At 39.5% G+C, this 22,968-nt stretch overlaps 1 protein-coding gene across 1 annotated transcript in view; it reads left to right on the plus strand.

The window, feature by feature from the left end:
- The window catches only part of mdga1 (MAM domain containing glycosylphosphatidylinositol anchor 1), a 188,477-nt gene that overhangs the window by 121,378 nt on the left and 44,131 nt on the right, over positions 1 to 22,968 (plus strand). The window contains exons 5-7 of the mRNA XM_085764141.1: positions 9,050 to 9,246; positions 11,144 to 11,276; positions 21,875 to 22,144. Coding sequence (XP_085620267.1) covers positions 9,050 to 9,246; positions 11,144 to 11,276; positions 21,875 to 22,144 — 600 coding nt within the window. The remainder of the gene's footprint in view (positions 1 to 9,049; positions 9,247 to 11,143; positions 11,277 to 21,874; positions 22,145 to 22,968) is intronic.

A 22,968-nucleotide genomic window follows, 5' to 3' on the forward strand; every position in this document is an offset into this window, starting at 1 on the left:
CTGTTAACCAGGAGACAATAAAAGTGAGCTTGTGCCAGAATACCACTTTAGTATCTGAGCAGGAATCCACAGAAGTGGTCCAATGCTGTTTTAATAAAGGCATTGTGCAGATTGCCCCTGAGTGTAGTGTTTTGTCCCACAACACAACACAATAAAACAAAAGCAGTTTAATCATTTTAAGAGGAGCTAGTATAGCCTATATTACTGTGTGTGTGTGTGTGTCTATATGTGTTCTCCATACTATATTGCTATGGTCCACAGTGCCATGGATGCACCAACGCTAATTAAATATGCAGCATACCGAAGGGTGAGACACTACACATCTGTCCACTAGCTGTGTCCAAAATTCCACCATGATTTCTATGCCAACTTTAAGGAACAGTGACACCCGGCTCTTTGTCTCGTTTTCTTAAACCTGGCATCAAAACAGCCAGCTGCTGCACTGTGACCTGCACATCTTCATGGCCACAGAGGGCATAGGAGAGGCATCCTATATCCTTTGTCTGATAACTTCAGAAAGCATGGAGGGACTTTCTTATTTCTGCCCTCTAGGGCTGCAGTAGAGGAACTGAGATTCATGTGCTATTTTGGCCTGAAGGAGTTCATGTGTGTATTTGTCGGTGAGTGCTTTTTTGCAGGCTTACGCATGTCTGGATGTATGTGCACATTTTATTGCATAACAGCATGTGTCTTTTGTGTGGGTTTCTGTGTGTGCTTTTGCATGTGTGTACATTATTCTAGCCGGGGGCTTAGTGAGTGAACTTCTCTGCCTCTTTGTCTTAACACTCTCTTTCCCATCGCCCCTGCTGTGCAGCTCTACCGTCACGCTCACAGTAAATAATCATGCCCAAATTAGTATTTTTATGGCTTAAAATAATGGAGTCACACTACCATGAATGTTTAATACCATTTCCCAGGCTCTTTGCTGACAAAAGCATAATTAAGGCTTGTACATAACGCGCTGGCTCAACAAAAATACAACATTTTCAGCAAATTCATAAGTGTTAGTCTGGGACAAGACACAGTGTGTAATTTCTCTCAGCACACGCTCCTGTGTGTCGTTGTTGAAACACAACAATACAAGATGCAACACAAGGTGCTACATGCTCGATGTAAACTGCTGTGCTCCTGAAACTTTTTGTAATTATCTCGAAAGTTAAAGGATGACTGCAACTAAGAGTCAATGTCATGTCATGTCATGTCATGTGCATGCAACAGTTTTAGAAGTAGTTTTTCACTGAGGCTAATGATGAGACTTAATAAAACAAGTGAAAGAAAAGTCAGACTCAATATCAAAAACAGCCAAATATCATAATATTATTATTACATATACAGTAATTATGATTTAATTAATATTATATTATTACAATGTATCTTATTTCAGTTCCATGCTCAGACCCAAGCTCAGTACTGTAAAATGCTGCTTTCATTCTGGGTGTTTCCTACTGTACTTTTGGCAACTCTTTTTGCTCCTCTTCATTTTTTCACTCTTTTCTGTGTCTCTTTCTGTAATGCAATGTCATCACCTTTGTCTATATGCTACTCTCCTTTTATTTAGTCATTTTTCACTGTCTGTCCCCACCTCCGCCTTTCCCTTTGTGTCTCACAATAGAAGGACTCAATAGTTTTGCCTTCTTTAAAACAGACAAGTTTAGTTTATTTAGATCCCCATTAGCTTTTGCCACGCAGCAGCTATTCTTCCTGGGGTCTTTTCATCATAATAAATGACAAATACAAATCATTAACACACAACACATTAATACATAAAACAGAAAATACATACAGAAAACACATACGCAATACAAAAACAAAACATCCAAGACAAACACTTAACATATGTTACCCGCTCCTACATTGAATCACTACACAACAAGAATACCAGGACCCAATTTACAAATAGGCTACTAATGGTCAAAATTGCGAGCAAAATAATAATCTCTTAGTTTCATTTTAAAACTAACCATGTTTCTTTGTTGTATAACATAATTCGGAAGGGCATTCCACTAATACTGTACCTTGAGAGAGTGCCCTGGGTAAAATAAAATAACCTCCAGCAGCATGTCGAGTTGAATAATTATGTATGTTTGAACTAAAAGACAATTTTCTATACAAAATGTATGGCATTTTAGTTGTTATTATATTTTTAAGAAAAACCATCAACAAATATGACAATCTGTGCTTAACATCCAGCCAACCAAGACTGGCATGCATTTGACAAATATTCGACCTTATTCCACACATAAGTGCAACATGTGCTGCTTTATTTTGTATAAGTTGCGGTCACACTGGTGATGTTCATGCCTTCCAAAATGTCAATCAAATAACTTTGAGTCTATGCATTATGATTCCTGCATCACCTATCCTCCTCTTTTCCATCAACAGCCCTACAACTCAGTCACCCACTTGTGTAGACAGATACAAACTTGTGATTTGTAGGGTTAAAAAAGAAAAGAAAAAAACAAAAGACCTCTGAAATAAAAAGAGCTGAGAAAATCAACCTAAATCAATCTTTACTTTTGAACATTGCACTTTAAACACAGGCAATGTTCTCCATATTTCCAAATGTGGGCCTCGTGCATTTTTTATGTCCTCTTTAAGGCGATGTCTATGAGCAGAATGCTGAATAATTGACGAGACGCGAAGCTGGATCAAACAGCAAGTCTGCCTCTGTTCGTGCCTCTCTACATGCACAGACTTTTCTCACCCTGTGTGTGGCTATGTGCACACACGTGTTTGTGTGTGTGTTGATAGCCAATAAGAATGTGTTTTTAATCTGTATACGCGAGAGAGACAGAGAACAGACAGAGCTGTTTTTTCTGCAGTCGCTTATTAATGCAGACTAAAGCATGCTTTGAGTCTGTCGTATATTGAAATTGTTTTTAGTGGACAGCTGTCTTCCTGAGAAACTGCACTTTTAGTCTTTTTCAGTGTAATTGCATCAGTTTTCCTAGAATCCAAATATCTGTCCAAAAGTATTTATGTATGTATTTACCTCCAGTGATTTTCTTTAACATCAGTATCTATTGACCACCCATCACTGCTTAACATGCTGATGACAAAAATATTTGGCGATGTAATCACATCTCAACCTATGCTCAACAGAGATAAAAGTCCACAGGTTAAATACAGGTCAACAAAGACATGCGGTAGCTGTCTGAACCTGTCATTGGACAGATTTGCTCATTATTTAAAGTCAATAGCCGACAACAAATGCAGAGTCCTTTTGAATTGAATTGAGATCTGCTTGTGGGTTGCGGGTCAGTTCAATTCCAGATGAGTTTACTGTACTCGGGGATGATTTTGCTTTTTAAAAGAGGTCCATCTAAATCTGTCCATGAGATTATGGTGAAAATGTATTTCACTTTGTTCCAGAGTGAGATCACCCATCAGTTCTTGGCTGGACTGACAATCGTAGTTTTCAGAAGGTGAATAGTAATATATATAATATATACCATAAGCAGTCAGACTTCACCTAATACCTGCAAAACATCACTTGTTCATCAATTTGTGTTACCAAATGTGCTATAAATTTCAGCATACAAAATGTGTTAATTGCTAGTCAGACTTCAAAACGAAATGTGCAGCAACCATGAGTTTAATTTTTTTTTATTACTTTGCAGACTGAGTCCACATTATAAAAGTATTAATTTGATCATTACTGTGCTTAGTGTGCAACTTCACTATTCACTCCACTTGCTGTGTGTTGAATGGAACATTTTTCTTTTCATCACATCTGTTAAGGAACATTGCTCTGCAGTTTCTCTCTGACTTTTTCTTTTGTAGATTGATAATGGTTTTTTTTATTATTATTATTAACCGTTGGTGAATTACCGTTATTACAGTTGTTTGCTTGGATAATACATTTGTGCAATAGATACTGAACATAGATAGTGTTACTCACGCAATCACATTCCCTCATGCACCCACCCTCACAGACGTGCGCTGCCGAAGCATCACACCACACCTTATTCTCCTTCACTGCACGCTCACACTCAATTGAACTTGTCATCTTCTCTTTGGTCCCCTAATGGCCGTCTACTCCTAGAGAGCTATTAGAGTACAGGACATGTTATTGGAAATCAAAGAGGATTTGGAGTCCAGGGCATCCTCCAGCAGCGGAAAGCACCCAGCAGAGGTCAACTTGTTACAAAAACACACTCAGTCAACCCTGACCAGGAGGATGGATTGCTTCTGAGTAAATCTCTGTTTCCATCATTGCCATGGTTACTCCAGGTCTTACGGAAAGACCTTTGAGGTGCGATCATGAAGAACTGATAGCATGCAGACACATTTTGAGTCTGTAAAATAGACATACTTGAAATTAAACCGCTGCTCACCTCTACTATATTATCACTCAACATTTAAACTTGTCCACAGTTGTTGAGAGGTTTGAAACACAATTTAAAATACAGCAGATCAGCGTTTGGAACGGTCCTGACGTCGACAGAAAACAGAAAGCTGTGTTTTTGCCAGTCATTCTCCCCACTGGGTTTATTGTGTTTGCTGGTAGCGTAGACACTACACGATCAAAGTTTGTAATTCTGACCACAGTTCTAATCATCTGATTCCTCAGATAACAAGCAAACAACATCTGTACTGGAGTGTTTCTTTCTGCTAGTTAGTTTGCTTTGAAATTTGTATTAAAACAACAAACATTTTCAAGAGCAAACATAATTGGAATACCTGACCAAAATTGAACCAAGGGCAAACCTTCAGGGAAAACGCTGAGCAAGTTGGGTAATTTTGAAGCGCATGCTGGTGTGTAAGAGGCTTTTTTGCATCGCTTTAATATAATACAGATGAATTGGGTTCTGAGAGTATTTGGAGTAAATAGAGGTAAAATGTTTGATAGTGTTTTTGTCTTTCTGTTGATAAAGGAATCTCATTAACAGGCAACTGGTCCAACAGAATCTGGTGGCCTGATCAGGACTGTACGAAACACTGTTGAATGGCCCCTCTTGAATTAATTTATGTCAGCCAGATAAGACAGTGTAGGCTACCAGAGATTTGCTGTCTTTCTTATTTTCTTTATCAAAAAAATGTAAATTAGGTAAAGATTTATTCATGAGGTGTGAAATTAACTGCAGGTGTTTGCCATTACTGTAAGTAAATGTTACACAAGTAAAAGCAGCCCAAATGAATTGGCCATTTTTACAGACAGGACTGTTTTTCAGTTTTTTAGAGTCATCTATTTCTATCATTTCCAAGGATGCAGATAGCAGATGTGAACTCGCTCACCTCACTGATGTAAAACCACTGAGGGACTCTGGTTGTGTCCTCTATTGTTAATCTTGTTATATGATAGTAATAACAATAATAATAATGGTCTGATTATTTATAAGCAATGTCCTTCTTGTCTCTTAGAAATATACTTTCACAATAACAACTTTGTTTGCAAACCTCTCAGTTAAAATCTTTTTTGATATATATCAATCCAGTTGGACATCAACCAGAGATATTGACTTTAGACCTAAAATCAAAACCGTAAAAGCATTAAATCTGCAATTTGACTCACTGATAACATAGTGGAAATAAATACAAAGCAAACAGGACAGACAGAAATCATCATGATTAGATCCTGTGGCCTGCAGTGGGTGGTGTTTTTTTTTATCACAATATACCGGTAATAATTTTACAAGGGTCTTTTTGTGTGCTTCAGCCACATGCATTAGTCCAAGCCAAGGGCCACACTCTGAGGGCAGACGACCATAAAATGTCTCTGTGTCAGTACCACTGTGCAGCAAACAATGCCAACCCCCCAGTGCAGCTTAAAATTTGGAAGTGTACATGTACATTAAAAGCTGTGGCTAACGAAAGCAGTGCAGTGCAATTGATCTAAGCTGTGTACAAAAGCAGGGCTTTTGGGAAATCAGAAGCTTCATTAAAGTTTCATATTGTATTTCTGTACACTTGCAGTTTCATCTAGTGTCTCTATTTACTTAAGGGCCCAAACTGAGTAAAGTTAGACGCACCCTGGGAGTTTGGATTATAAAAGCTTTAACAACCCACTTGTCGTGAAAAAAGCACACACAAAAAAAAAATAGAAAACAACTATTGTCATCATTTTATTCTTGACATTAGTAAAGCAATTTTGAAAGTTTAAAGCAAGCTGGCACAGTTTTGTGTGTTCCAGTGGGATGTTTGTTTGATGCTAGTTTTGTTTCCCTTTTCAGCGCTGATTAACTATACTATGTTGATACTGGGAGAGTTAACTTTTTTCCAATCAGTATTTCAAGATAAAGCCATAAATGTGCCATATCACACATGTATGAGCACTATATCCACCCAATCAAAATCTTCTTGGCTGTATAGAAGCTATGTGGACCTCTGCTCTGAGTGACTCTACAGTTTTGTCCGTTTACAGTTGTGTCATATACCCAAGAATCTACCTGTCTGTATCTGCTCCTCTCTGTGTCAATCTGTCACTTTCCTCTTTCTCCAGATTTTACCATAGTGTCACAAAACAGAGTGACAGCAGATAGTCACGCTCATCACTCTCTTGACACACACACACACACACACACACACACACACACACACACACACACATACACTACTGGTGCATTAGTCAGCTAGGATTCCCTCTGTGCTGGAAATGATCTGTGAAAAGCTTACAAAAATCCTACACACACACACATTCAGGCACACAAATCCAAGTATACAAAGGTCCTTGCTCTTTTGCCAGATCTCTTTCACACACACATGCACATGGCAGAAGCAAGAGGCAGATATCTTAAATAGGTGGAGGTTTGGAGGCCTGTTGCTGGCAGAGGCTTTTAGAGAGACCATGGTGCTGCCTCACTGTCTCGTTTCATGCAGGGCCTTTTGTACCAAGCAGTGGGTTGTCGGTTTATGAATGAAGGTGTCCGCAGGGACATGAAAGGCAAGCAAACAGGTGAGCTCTTCACAGATCACAGAAATAAATCTGTGAGAATGCATAACAATAGTACTGAAAATATCCCGCTTTGCCATTGCCATGACACATTTCATAAGGCTCAAGTTTGACTTTTTCCACTGCTGATTCTTTTTGGACACAGTGGCTGTTGCATTCAATTTGGTGTATTTGACAAAAAGATGGAGATGTAAATTAATTCATAATAGACTCAAAAGGTTAAAAGCACAACAGTGTTGATGCCAAAATGCCCATCTATCTGTTGATGTTGAGATTTGTCACATATTAAGTGAAATATTCATTTATTTACACACACACACACACACAAATAAATGGATCTTAAATTTACAGAATCATATTTTCCTTTTTGACATTTGGAAGCTTACCCTTTTTACACTCTTGATTCCTGTGTTCAGTGGATTCTGACGTAGTTATGGTCATTGCTAGTCAGTCTGTTTTGCTGTGGCATAGTCTGTCTTACTTCATTTTGCACATGCATCACAACATATAAGCTGTAGAGCTGCGTGAAGAGCGATTATGTCACAGCAGTGTGACAAGCTGATTTCAAAGGCTCCTTTAAATGTGACTGAGAAAATGCGTCCTTCGGGAAACGAAGGATCCAACGGTTGGGTAGGTCGTTCATGGCCCAAGCTATCGTAGAATCCATTGAGCTCCAGTGATGAATCACTTTTCAAAAACAGAGTATGGTGGACTCTGTAAATAAAGCGGTGTCCAAAGACTGAGATGAAAGTCTTCAAAAAGATGTAGCTGTGATATAGCCAGCATGTGTCAATGCATTTCAACACCCATTCCGACTCTACCCTTTTTTCCCATGATATTCAGACAGTTTGCACAGTGGATTTCACCCAGCTTTGCAATACAGGGCTATCACATCACACAGTTTGGTCAATTTTTCAATGACCCCGTGATTCACCTTAAGTCAAACACCTGGTTTGGTTGGTTGAGCCAGTCTGTCACAGATCTCTGGACTTCAAACCACAAAACTGCTCTGATGCTGTGGCTGAGGCTGGACACACTTTGATGTGGGTCCAGATGTGAGTATGTATGCATGCATATGAATGTGTTTGTGTGTGCTTGTGTGTGTGTGTGTGTGTGTGTGTGTGTGTGACATAGCCCTCGTGTGACAGCTGTGCCCTTATCAACAGCACTCTCAAAAATCAGGCTTGTTTATCCACACATTGTTTCGCTCATGCGTCTCTGGCCCCAAAATCCAATAAATGTCTCTCTCCATCTAAAGGGCCACGCTCACATTTGATGGTATTAATGAATGAAAAATCTACAGCACATGAGAGGAGTTGACACATGAAAAAAGAGAAAGTGAGAAGGAAGGAGAGGAGTGAAATGAATCAGAGTCAGGAAAAGGGAGCAAACTGCTACCCTGGTGTTGCTGGAAATTGTTTCCATGATGTTTGAAGTCCGCAACAGTCCAATTAGGCTGCAAAGAATTGAGATTACACACAACTCTGCCCTGTAAGAAATGGAGGCAAGGGGCAAGGGGAGGGGGGGTCGAGAGACAGGGATGGTGATGAGGAGTGAAAGTGGCAGTGAGTTTTGGAGAGATGGCAGAAACCAGGGGACAGCAGGCTGAAATCCCATCCACCGCAGGAAACGGGAGATGACACTCCAATGAAGGAAACTAGACTAGGCAAGAATGACAGAAAATATATCTAAATGGCGTGTGCGTGTGCGACTGTGCGTGTATGTGTGTGTGTGTGAGCCACAGCGAGAGAAGGAAATGGCAAAATGTATAGATTGTTTGGACATGTGCTCAATAAACTGTGATCCATAGGCAAGTGTTTGGAAAGCTCTGGTCAGTGTGGGTGAACACTTCAGCCAACAAACAGCATTTGTTTGCCCTCATTTATAGTTGTGTCCCAGTTACAAAATCTCATCCCTGTCAAACATAATATCGCCAATGTTTTACACAGAAAAGATGCAGCATTGTTTAAACTACAGGCTGTTTTCATTCCTTTAACCAACCTTGCAGTTTCTTAATGTGGTTCATTTTTCTGTGTGGCACAATAAAACCCATAATGAAGAAGTTTCTGGGGTGTAATAACCAGTAATCATCCCCTGCAGCAATATCTGAGTCTTCATGTTTTTATTTTTTTCTTGCTCCTTTGCTGTGCTCTGCAGACCTTGACACACCAGTTCTGACGGTGCACCAGACCATCAGCGATGTGCGTGGCAGTTACTACCAGGAGAAGACGGTGTTCCTGCGCTGCACCGTCAACTCCAACCCCCCAGCACGATTTATCTGGAAACGTGGGAACACTCTCATCGAGCAGAGCAAGGACAACGGAGTGGACATCTACGAGCCGCTTTACACCCAGGTACACATGAATACATGCACGGCACAGACACGCTGCCAGGTGCGCAGTCGCAACATGCTTTCTGTGTCTCTCTTCAGAAAGTGGCTATTTTTTTCCCTCCACAGAACTGGTTACTCCTGTACTTTTTTGCTTTAGCCTTGAAAAAAAATCACTCTAAATCTCTCTCATGCTTTTATTTTGTTTACTCCTTCTATTTCTCTTCATACATTCATTTTTTTTATTTTTATAACACAAATCCAGTTCAAACTTCATGGGTTTGACCCGGGAGCTTCGGGGTCATATAAAATGAAGTGGCTGTTCACAAAACCTCTTTCCAAACAGCAGTTGTTCAGAAGCTTTAACCTCGGTTGGTGTGGCAGGTCTGTCAAGCTGTGAATGTCTCTAAATGTCAAAGTGGTGTCCATGGGGCTTCAATTACACTGATATTTAGAACTAAAAGAGTATGAGCACTCATATCTTTTTTTTTTAATACATTTTTTCATCATTTTTTGTTTGCTTCTCAAAAACCACAAGAGCAAAAATGCCAGGCCCTAAACAGTGAGCTTGTCTAGCATGTTTAGCTAAATTTGACATTTGTAATCTACAAGGCCAAGTGTGGAGGTACATTACAAAATGTTGTGGATGCAATTGCATACAGTATGTACTGTACAGTATGTGTAGTATTTTGGCTCTCTAAAAGTGAGTGTTGGCTGCTTTGTCCTGCTTTCTTATTTGATATGAAGTTTTTGTTGTGGCAGCAGTTACCCAGCTTGTTACTTGACAAGGCCACAGTCACCCAACACATAAGTACTCATCCTAAAAGCATTTTGTCTTGTTAGAGAAAAAGCATTTGAGGGGTAAACCTACAGTACCCTGCTATCATCCCAAACTGCACATTGGCCATCTGAGTTAAAGTATCTCTAAAATGCACTGTATACTGAAAGAAGGAACACATGTTTGCACGTAGAAAATCAAAATCAAATGTTTCACCATTAGGGCATGGATTTATTGTTCTTTCTTCTTTGTCGGTATGTGGCGAGTTGAAATTTGCGGCCCCTTCCATTAGTCAGCCAGTTACTTGTTCAGTTAGCTCGCAATAGCCAGAAAGCTAACTAAATAAACAGTCCCCCGGCCTGATCTCCCTGCCTGAGCGCACAATTGTTGCCTTCAAACAACAGCTCTCTCTTTCCTCCACTTATCAAAGCATCAGTCAGCCACAAAGCAGAGCCCCCAGAGTTCAATTAGCCAGCCAGCAGAGCTCTTCCCAGGAAAGTCTAAGACAGCGTTAGCACATCATCCTCTGTGGCAGACAGACAGACCCAAAGCCTCGATCTGAAAAATCATCAGTGGTATGCGTCTACATGAGAAAAGCAGAAAAAACTACTAGCAGTAGTTTTTTATGAACAGGCCAGGAGTGGATGGATGTACTCAGCTTTTTGTGTTTGCGCTGACAATCAGATGATTTCCATTTTCCTGATGGTCTCATGCAAAATCCATTTGAAATTCATAATTCACATTACTTCATATGTAGATGATAGATGCTTCAGTTGATAATCAGGGCATCATACAAACACAGTGTGTGTGTGTGTGTGTGTGTCTGTGCGTGTCAGTGTGTACGTCTGTGTTCATCTCAGTGTGTCGTTGACCGTGTTTATCACACGGCTCATCAAAAATTGAAGTGACTTTTACACAAGATTACAACCCAGTTTAGGAAAGACTAAAATAAAAAGATTTGAGTTTCTCTCTGATGCAGTATTATGAGTTATGTAATGGCGATGCGCTACTATCAGATTTATGTTTAGATTAATATGTGTCCCCCATATTAATTACACAAAGGATTATGTGGTCAGATATTTTTTTGATAATGTGGTGTTGATAAAGACGTTGTCTTGGTATGTGTGTGTTTTGCCCCCTGCAGGGTGAGACCAAGGTGCTGAAGCTGAAAAACCTAAGACCGAAGGACTTTGCTGATTACACCTGCCAGGTGTCCGTCCGCAATGTGTGTAATATCAATGATGAGTCCGTCACCTTCAGGCTCACAAACGCTACCAGTAAGTTGTTTGAAAAGAAAGGACATGCACATGCCTTCACAACAGCATCAGTTTTTCCTTTCTTTGACCTATGTACTCTCTTTCAATGTCTCTGAGTCTTTCATCTCATCTGACTCTCCTCCGCACACTTGCTGTACCTTTGCTCAGGAATGTCTCTTCCTCTCATTGTTAAAATGTTGCCCATCTTCACTTGTTCAGGAAATAGCATTGTCCTTTCATCCCCTCATTTTCTCACTTCCTTTAATCTCACTCTCCCTCTCTCTTTTCCTCTCTCTCTCTCTCTTTCGTCTTCTTTTCTTTAATTGGGTTTTTCTTCTGCCCTTTGACTTTCCACTCAAATTTGCGCTCTCGGTCTCTCCATCTCCTCGCCTGCCTCCCAGCGTGTCATACTGTCTATCTGTCTTGTTTTTCTGTTGCTGAGAGCTCATCTCAGGGCCGTCAGCTGTAATTCAGTTGTCACACTTCCTGTTATCTCCAATTCACTCCACACCACTCTGTCCATCTCCACGCCACCGCCCGGCAACTCTGTTACTTACAACAGCGTTGTTGCTGACATCCCTGTCAGATTTGTTATGGTCAGACTCATACACCACAAGGGAAAACCCCTACATGTTCAGTTTTTTTTTTACTGCTCTTTCCTTCTATTTATTTTCTCTCATTTTCTAAATGCCAACAGGAATTAATGTTTATAAGCCTTGCTAAATAGTTATGTCCTTTATTGGTTTTTACAGTGTTCTTTAGCCCTCCTATCAGTCATCAGATTATTTGAGTTGTCTCAGTGGTTGAAAAGTCATAATGGAACATTTTTTCCTACAAATTGAGAGTACTGTTTGTTTTTTCTACATGCTCAAGAACCATTTGAAGATATGAAGGCTGTTTAAGGTTTGGTGTTTAAACCCATCTTTCTCACAGTTAAAGGACCAGGATAGATACAAACTAAAATGTGGAAAGAGCAAAGTTGTAATGAGTGCTTAAACTGAAAGGATGCTGTAGGTTAGAATAACAGTCTTGTGAGGAAAACATTACATTTCCAAACTGGATGTAAAACTGAAAGATTAATGCTCCCTTAAAGCCATAGCCTGACATTTTGGGTAATACAATTTTTTTGCATTCTTGCCCAGAGTAAGATGAGAAGATCGATGCCACTCTCCTATTGCTCAATTCAATATTAAGATATAGCCAGCATTAGCTTAGAAGAGAAAATCTGTTGAAATCAACTCTGACTGATCAATTTCCAGCCACTATCATTTTGTAATGACATTAATGTTATCTAGTCGCACATTACACAGGAAAGAGACAAGTGTTTTGTTTTGTTTTGTTGTTGTAGCAAAAGTTTATTTTCTGTATTTTTATATTTGTTTGTTTAGTCGTTTGTTTCAAGAGAAGCTTATCAATTGAGCAATAAGGACTCATTTGGATAATAGAAAAAGTTCCCCAGAAAGTGGAGAGGACTTGAGAATATAGAAAACTTGCCAGACTGATGTTGTGTTAAGAGGAGATGAGGCGGAGTTTGGCATCTCTGTGAAAGACTGAGAATGAGAAAAAGGTGGTCGTAGACGGATATGGAAAGAGGAGAAAATGAAACCCTGTGAATAAATCAGATAGAAAATGAAAGATGGACACGGTTTGTTGAAATACTCTGGAAAAAAGAGCGACACTAATGAGTCAGGCTCAGGTGAATGTACTGTGGTTCACTGACATGTTAATAATTAGAGCAAACACCACATAGGATTACAGATAGTAAATGGATCATGGTGAAAGAGAAATAAAAAGCGAGACTGAAATGGAACAAAAAAGAAAAAAAGGTCAAATGTCTGTGAATTTTAAGTCCTTGGCTTGTGCAGATAAAGAGTGATTAAGTCGCTCTAAATTATTGAAGCATATATCATATGCATGGCTTTTGAATGTATACCTTTGTGTGTGTATATATATACGTACACTACTGTATAGAAAATATACATGTATATACCCTCACCTTATCCATTAAAGCAACTTGTCTTTTTGTAACTAGGCTACTGTACAGTTCAAAATCAACAGGCAGGGAAGTGAAACAAACAGTCTTAATGCTCCTACTGTGAGATAGGTGTTCCTCACTCTCATTCCCCGGGTCTGCCTCTCATCCCCTTTTGGATTCCCGCGGCTGAGATCAATTGTATCCCCATGGCTTAGTCAACACACGCACACAAAGACATAAATACACAAAGACTCAGATACACAACCCCCACTACAATAAGTGTCTGCCTGGTGCCGGCATAAGGGCAAGGAGACTTACCAGAACAGTCAATCTGTCTGGACCTCACAGCTTCACACAGTGATAGAAAACACATACAGTACTGTACTCCTTAGTGTTCGGTGCTCTGTGTGTGTGTGTGTGTGTGTGTGTGTGTGTGTGTGTGTGTGTAGGTGTGCGTGCGTGCGTGTGTGTGTGTGTACACTCCCCTACCTGCTCCCCAGAGCTCAGATAACTAATGGTATAAGCAGACTGTTGCAGTAGGGTGGAGGGAGATTCAGTTCAGGAAATTCCTATGTATTACTTACATAGGAATTTCCTGAACTGCATCTCTCTGCGGTAGGTGGAGGGAGTCTGCAGTTCAGGAAATTCCAGGAATTTCCTGAACTGCATCTCCCTCCACCTGTTGCGGTTGTGCACATATTCCTCAAAATAAACCTCATTAACACATTTGTATTTCACACACTGTACTCAACACAATGCACTGCACTCCTAATTGTATACTGATATTGGAGGGGACCTGTTGCGCTTAATCCAACAATTTCTATTCCGGACTCCACCAGAGTAGCGTGGCATGATTCACATTCAAAGAGAAGTTTGTACTTAGTTAATATTCAGTTGAGCCTCTGACTGAAACAGGCAATATTAGTTAAAAAGCCTCCTTTTTTCTGAAAGACACCTGAGGTGCAGCGCAGCCAGTATTAATAAGAAGAGCCTCTATTACCAGTATTATCTGAAAGCAAACTCTACAGGTAACTACGAGCAGAACATAAATGATTGGAAAACGGCCCCTTTTAAAACGCTAACACACTTTTTAAGCCTGAATCCAATCAGGAATATGACAGTAGAGAGCATGAACATCCAGGGTTAAACTGTCTGTGCACCCATTACCTTCTTATTGTGTGATATAATCAGTGCTTTAATCACAATCTATACATTTTTCCATGTATGACCCTATTAATGGTTGTTTGTGTGGGAAATGCACTAAAGTGCCAGTTGAAGTGGAAAACAACTGATGTCAGGAATTACAAAATCCAATGATGCTAGTCAGCTGTTATTCTTCTGTTGCCAAGTGACTAAATAGTATTTCTGCATTGACAATTTTTTGTATAGAGAGGGAATTTACATTCACACCAGAAAAAAAAAACGGTCAGTATGTCAGAGGTCATCCTAAACATATTTCAGAGACACCCTATAGTGACAGCATAAAAACGACAAACTCAAGCCACACAACAAAAATAACAACACATTTCAGATGAGTTGTTATCTCAGAAAATCACCTCAGCTTACCAAAATGAGAATGAAATGACAGGGAAATCCAAAAAAGGAGGAAAATTAAAAAGAGATAGAAAACAGATCAAAAGAAAGAGATACATAGTGGTCAAAGACAGGGCCAGAAATAGACAGATAGACACAGAGATAGAGAGATTGCAAAAAATGAAAGCAAACAATGAGTTGCTGCTTTGTTTTTATCCTCTAAAATATTTATCTAATGAGTGTATTTTGTTATTCCCTACTGAGCTCCCTTTTGTCCTTGTAGCGTCAGTCACTGGTTAGATTAGATTCATCCAACTAGGTCATGCCATCACCGCTGATTCACCGTGCTGGGACGAGTGGATTGATTGATTTTTATATCATAATCTCAGCCTGGGATTTGAGTACGGGGCTTGTGCCCTCCAGTAACTGCCAACAGCCGCCAAATCCTCTTCCCATGCCGCTCATAAAAAAGAACATGGGGGCAATACTGCAGAGCTTGACATGTTATTTAAAGCGATGGAGTACAGGGGTGGAGAGGGTAATGGAATAAGGCAGAGAGATGCACAGGGATAGAACAAAACATTAGATTGCATTAGATTAACTTCTGCCACAACTGAATGTGGACTTTATGTTCTGTCACATGTTGTTTTTCTTAAGGGAAAAGGAAAATGTACATGGGTAGATGAAAATGAAAAGTCAATTAACCAATCACTTGTAACGTCACACCTCACACTTTCTTGTCCTCTTGATATTAGCCTTAAGCATGTCAAGGATCTTTCCCCCATCACCCTGAGCAAGAGCTCGAACACCACCAACAAATTACTGAAAAAAGTCTAAAGTACAGAAATATAACTTTATCCACAAGTTAAACAATTGTTTTTTCCCATTTGTAGTGAAAGGATTTTTTTTTTCTTTAATGGATTAATGGATTACAGGGAAAAAATGCAAAACTGACTGTCTATGCAGTTCACACTGAAAATAATTGCCAGGTTTAGTTCAGTGATTTATAACTAATATAGATCAGAGATTGTCTAACAGTTTCTCTGAAAGCTCTGGGTGTCAAAGCACATACATTTACTAAATTTGCAAAAAGATTTTTCTCCCATATAAATGTATATAAATGTGACAAAAATGCTGAATCACAGCAAAATGAAACAACACTATGAAACACACACACACACACACACACATACACACACACACACTATGATTTAAAGCTGCTGACATACAAGCAGACTGGGTTAGCCGGTTCATCCCTAGTATGGCCAAGATGATTCAGTCTTTTATTGATTACTGTAACTCTTACCACAGTATACCTTCACAATAAAATGACAGTTGTACAAGTGCATGATATATATGATTAGATCAATAGGTGGCAGATCCTATTGTGTCGGACTTCCCCCTTGAAAACTTAGGATCAATGGACAATCTGCAATAACCCTTAGTAGTGTAAAACCTCCGTGGGAGGATATTGTACTGCGTTTGTGGAGTCAGTTTTATGTAAGGCTGTAATCTATGTCCAAGAGAGAACAGAGGGAATAATAGAGAGCAACTAAAGAAAAGAGAATGACAAGAATAAACACACATGATTACTCTGTAAAATACAAAAAAATGATTGAAGTTGTTGCTTGTTGTGTCTTACACTACACACTTATTAAAAACATGTTTCTATGTTACAAATGATTTAGTTATTGACCAGAAAATGCTAGTCTTGTGCTGTACTGTAGGTTTTTTTCTAATGCACTATCAAGGTATTGGATTAAATACGTTCAATTTGTTCTGACCTAAAGATGCTGCCTTAAGCAACAGTCCTTTTCTAAATCATCCCTGGGAAATTAACTTGTCTGGACAACAAAAATCAACGGCAACTATTTTGTTGCTGGATGACCATATTTTAAACTGACACTTTTGTAACCACCAATATTGCTCTGTGCAAAACAAACTTTTATTTCTTCCTACTAAACCCTCCGAAAGCACGTCATGGATGAATTAAGGTTGAAACTTGTAACCAAGCATGATAGCAAGAGAAAGCAAGTTATATTGAGTGAACAAAAAGGGAAATAAGATAGCAGTACTAGAGACAGAGACGAGAGTAAATAGACTGACAGATGTTGAAGATACAGATGTGACAAAGTGACAGAGAGAAAATGAATAGAGGGAGTGTGAGTGGAAGAAAGGTGCATTTGTTACCTGGTTGTAAACCGTTGTGCCGCACATAAATCCTTTTACTTTGGGAAGAGGCTGATTCCACCGTTGCCATCACCCACACATCCCCAGGAAATTGAAGCCATAATTCTCAAATCCTCAGTTACTCCCCCCTCCTCTCTTTTGTGTTTTTTCCCCTCTTCTCAGACTTTCTCTCTCTAAGTGGCCCTATTCTTCTCTTATTTATTTATTTGTTTTTTTTAATCTCTTGGGCAAGTTACTGATTTTCAGCAGACTGCAGTAAATAATAATATAATGAATAATATAATAAATAAATACAGTACAATAAAAATATAGTATGTGAGAGTTTGGCGGTATCTAAACCAGGACGATGATCAGATTGAAGAGTCCAGAGGGTTGACCTTGAAAAGAACGACATGTTTATGACACTAAACCCACAGGTCCTTCTTTTCAGCCAAAATAACCATGTGCTTGACGTCATGCATCCATTCAATTAAGACACAGCTGTTCAGTGCCCTGTGAATTTGACCAACTTTGTTCTGTGGGTTGTAATTCTTCTCAAGCATGACAGGTTTTTTTTTTTCACGTTTGGTTTTCAGTTAATTTTATCATTGACCAAGTGTCATTTATTCCCCTGGTGCCATCAAATCTTTGTCCTATCCTCTTAATCGCTTTACTTTTGAAATGTGTAGTGTGTCACCTGAAATGTTATAAAAGACACAAGAACGGAAAAAAATCCAACAAAAGCAAATGAAATCAGTCCATCAGTCAAATCAGCAGTTCAAGATATACTGACACCCCTGTTTATCATGAGGCTTCTGCTTTCATTCACATCTTGGTCCCGGTTGTCGCCTCATGTGTAAGATAATCACAGCATTCATGACAGGGGGCAGGACAGACCCTGAACAGGTGCATTGCCGGGGTAAAACAAACAGACACATGCTATCATTACCCAGCCTCCAGTCTCCAGTCTACATGTACAGTATATGACACACACACTCAAAGGGAAGACACAAGCAACATGTAGTCTCTCTTTGATGTACCAGTGTAATTAGTTATGAGCTAAGCAACAAGATATCCCCTATCTATATACTTCATTCCTCTGTATTTAACAAAGAGGCAAAATTTCCATTGAGGGTCATTTGATACTTAGAAAGCTCTTCAGCCCTACGTGGCTTTACTTGGTGCTGTGATACAATTGGAGTGGACAGTGCTATTTATGTGCTGATTGCAGTTGTTATACCAGTGAAATTTCTTGTCAGTTTGAGAGCCATCACTACTGAGATTAGCTTAAGAGATATCCCATTAGCATGTGTGTGTTTTTGCATGAACATTTTTGTCATCCATTTTAGAGAGTGCAAGCGTGTGTGTGTGTGTGTGCACAGCTTTGCGTGCATTCTTTTATTAGTGGAAACACGCATCTGTAAACTAGTTTGTCGAGCCTCTGCGCACCTCTTTCATTATAGCGATTGCAATCTGTTAAAAAAGAGATTAGATGAGAGGATGTACTGCGTAAAGTCTATTAGATGAATGAATTGCTTCCTGTACTCAGTGAGGTCAGTCTCTCACTGAGGATTTAACTCTCTCAGGTTGATAAAAGCCTGGATTTTCCACCTTCCTGTCCTCGAGAGCCCACATAAAAAAAAGAAACATAGAAAGAAATGTTACGAAGATGTAGATACACATTTTCTACATATTCCTGCTTATAAAAAATATGCGTAGTGTAGTATTGTGTGTTTTTTGATAATGATGCTGAAGTGAAAGTTGCAGTTGGATTTAGAAAGTAGGAAGGAAACTGACAGTACAACTTCACACCAGGCACAGGGTCACATAAGCCTCAGGTCCGTATGTCAAGACCTGCACTGACCAAGTTTGTTACTGTTGTTAAAGAAAAAATCACACCAAAATTTACATAAGCCCAATTATTTCCACCTCTAGAGTCAATTGTGAGAAGGGCCGACTTTTCTACAAGTGAATACTTTCTCTTTTGACTGTTTCAAAGTGGTGGTACCGTGATATAAGAGAGGGCATGGAAGTGTCCAGTTTGGGCAAGACCCATTTTCTTTTCCAATTCACCATAAAAGTACTGCTAATGGTAGAAAGAGGTGACTGGCGCTAGATGACAGATGACACATACTGCTGCAGGTAATTCTTTAGTCAGGTTATTGTAGGTTCATCTGATTCTGACTTTGAGGCTGGATTTGTTTATTTTCTACAAACATCTAAACCTATTAGAGAGTGTAAGCCTCTTTCATCTTTCTTCATCCGCTGAATTGGAATAAATTCACATTGGCAAATAAAATAGGTGTTTACCACTGTAGCTCCAGCTCTTTATTTTGTATGTGTGTGTCTGTGTGCGTCTGTGTCTATGTGCCCTTCTTTAGTTTTTTGTTTTTGTGCCTAGAGGAGATAAATTCTCCAAACAAAAAGCATATAGAAGAAAATGAATTCATTTACTGAATAACAGGGAGAAAACTGTGTAACAAGTTCAGTTAAAAGCTTCCTTGGCTAAGTTTATTGTTTGCTTTTATTCCATCTCTATAATGACCCTGGCGACATTCTTTTTTTATTTTTTGTAATACGTCATTATGCTTCCATACACTAAACAATACAGAATAGCATAAAAGCTTACAGGGCTGTTAAAGAAAAAACAAACAAAAGAAAATTACCATACGATGTGACATGACCTCTTAATAAAGAATGCATACTTAATCCAGAAGAGGAAGGTAGGGCACACCCATTTAAGATAGAAATAGAATGACCTTCTGTGTTTCTCTCCCTCTCTCTGCTGTTATAACTTGATCAAATAGTTAGAGAAACAGAGTTACATTTGCACATGAGAGCTCAACAGTACAACCACAGGTTAGTAATTCATAACCACTGGGGCATCTCCAGTACAGAAACTGGGACTTTACTGCTTTGCCACAGGGTGTTTTACTGTAGTTGATGAGTGTCTACAAAGATTTTTGTAGACACTCTTGGGATTTAAATAGGTGACATTTTGGTCGCGAGCTCATTTCTCTCAATGTTACCTTCCTGTCACCTCATTAATGCCCACTGGCAAGATATGGAAAAAAACCTATTACAAGATGTTGCCAGTAGTGCAACTGTGTGATCTGAAGCTTTTTGAATACTTTAAAAAGATCTCAGATTTACATTGACCCAGACAATATAACCATGAGAAACATGTATTTCACCATCATTACACTGCTGGGCAGCTCTGTTTGATGCTCCAAATGAAACACACTATAATAGTTACCACACAGGGAGTCTTGATTTACAAAGAGGTTTTTAACAGCACACACAGGAATTATTGTAGTCATGGATCAAGCATTTAGTCTACTAAACTGTAGCATTTTATAGTAGACTTAGTAAAAAAAAAAAAAAGGTTAATCGGGTAGAGAAAAAGATGAATGCATTTTTAGTTTTGCCTTTTTTGTTTTCTTAATAGAACATACGTTTCTACATTTTGCCCTAAATCAGCAGAATTTGAGTTAAACTGACAGATTCAACCAATACATTTGGGTGCAAGTCTAAAATTCAGTCTTGGTTTCTCTGGTTTGGGTCTTCACCAACATGTAGCTACTCAAAAACCAGTGCTATGTGGCCACTTTTGACTGTCTGTGGCTTGTTTGAAACAGGTGGCCATTGCTATGGAGCAACCCACACCTTTAGTTGCTCATACAGTAATGTAAAGCGTTTAACTATCAAGACAGTTTTATTTACAGCCTTTATAGTGACTGTGCAGTTGGTACTAACGGTATAAACCCATGTTGAGCCCATGTACTGTAATTAGTGCACTGTCAATGTGGATGTTTTTTTTCTCTCCCTCTCTCCAAACATCTTATTAGATGATTAATATCTCATTTTCCTTTTGCCCTTTCCCCTTTGAGTCCTGTCTTTTATTCTGTCCTTCCTCCTCAGTATCGCTTCCACTGCTCTGCCCTATTTGGATTTTTGAAACTGCTGGGTTTTAATCGATCTCCATCTGGTGACAGGTTTATTTATTTGTCTATTTATTTATTTATCCTCTGCAGTTTTGGGTCATCTTGTACTTTCCCTGTTAGGTCAGTCACAGGAAATGGACGCAGTGACTTGGCGAAGATAGGGACGATATGAGATCAGGGGAACAGGGACATGAATTACCTTTGGTTTACTGATTGCTGTGTGCTGGGAAAAGGATGGAAACTCAAACACCCTCACCCTCTGAATGCACAATGGCCCACTACCACAAACACACACTGAGAAACAAATACAATCATGTTTACACACTACATCATATTTGCAGTCGGAACACTATTATAAATGGCTACTGTGTGCTGTGCTTTGATTGGAGGTCGAGGCTTGGCCTGTGTGTCTTGGGATTTACTCAGTGAAATGGTCATCTTCTATAGACAGGGTTTTATGGGAGTTCATTACTGCTGAAAATACATTCAAACCAGTTCAGTCTTTCTAACTTCTGCCTTGGTCATTAAAACAATGATTTAATTTAATATTAAGTAAATACATTTGCCAGTATGAGCAATGTTTTTCTCCTAAAAATGTTTTTCTCCTAAAAATAATTAATGAAACATTTACCCTCATGTTCATTGACTTGACTAGGAAAGTCATTCCCTAATAAATCAGTGCACATACATATACACACACTCATATGCACATTAACATCACACTTTCTCCTGTTCTCACTTAAATAATGTCGTCACTCACATGCAAAGACCTGCAACCTCAGTGATAAACCGTTGTTTGCATGATGTGGCAGATGTGACAGGTGCAGGGACACTTAAAATAATTGCTTTCAGACTTGTTTTAACATATATAACGACAGCCGTAGAACAGTTGCAAAGCAAAAAACAATTTGGTTTTGTTGCATAGCAGCAGAAAATTTGATTTGCACTTAAAATCTTCTCTCTTCTCTTTCTCCCTTTTCTGTGTCTACCCCATTTAGCTCCCCCAATGATCCGGCTGTCAGTCAATGACACCGTGGTGGTGGATCCTGGACAGGATGTGGGTTTAACCTGCGAGGTGACTGCAGGTTTTCCCAGGCCCAATGTGACATGGTCACGTTACCCTGGACAACTCCCCCTCAGTGCCTTAGTTCGAGGGGAAAAGTTGACTTTACGAGCAGTAACGCCGGCCGACGGGGGCTTCTACAACTGCTCGGCTGTCAACAATGTGGGCAACCCTGCGCGCAAGAATGTCAATGTGGTTGTCAGGAGTAAGTAACGCATGCATGTGATTGTTCCCAGGGATTAGAAGAGCAAGAGGTGGGGGATTTATTGGTGAACTTTTTCAAATATGATTCCCCTCCCTCCCTTTGGTTCATTTGGGTTAAAATGCTTGGTCCATAATATTTAAGCTACCCTACTGAGCATCTGGAAACATTACTCATTTAGTATTTTTATTTTCTATTATATCAGTCCATGCATACGTCAAAATGTCCTGTCCCAGCTTCACTATGACTATGCATGTGAATGTGTGCAAATATGTATGCGTATGTATACAGTAAGCTACTGTATGTGTCTGTGTGGTGCATGACACGCGAGCAGTTGATCCATCATTAGAGAGAGCTGATGTGAATCTTGTCAGAATAGGCGGGTTAAGTATCGCTCTTTTTCTAATTCCCCTGCCGTTAAAACAGAAGCCTTCCACTCTCCCTCCCCTCCGGCTATTTTTAGGCCCTTTAATCATCTTTATTCACTCCAATTAGTTAGACTGGAGTGGAAGCAATTAGCGACAGTCTCTTCTGTTAGTTAACACTGTAGAGAACGTATGCTGGATGGGTTTCTCCTGTTAGCTTAATGGGCCTGAACGCATCGTCACACCAGCACAGGTGGCAAGACAGTGACTGAAACACACACACACACACACACACAGAAGTGTGTTCAGTGAGTGCACAGAGACAGACGTTCGCAGGAAGGCAAATTACACATTCACATTAAGCTGCACCCAGTATCCTCTCCACACTAAGCAGGTAAAGTTGCAGGATTGTGTTAACCATATGGTCATTGCCTCATATCCATGGCTCCACCCAAGCATCTT

This window comes from Trachurus japonicus, chromosome 3, assembly GCF_045865225.1.
Source record: "Trachurus japonicus isolate A0001 chromosome 3, Traja_1.0".
NCBI lineage: Eukaryota > Metazoa > Chordata > Actinopteri > Carangiformes > Carangidae > Trachurus > Trachurus japonicus.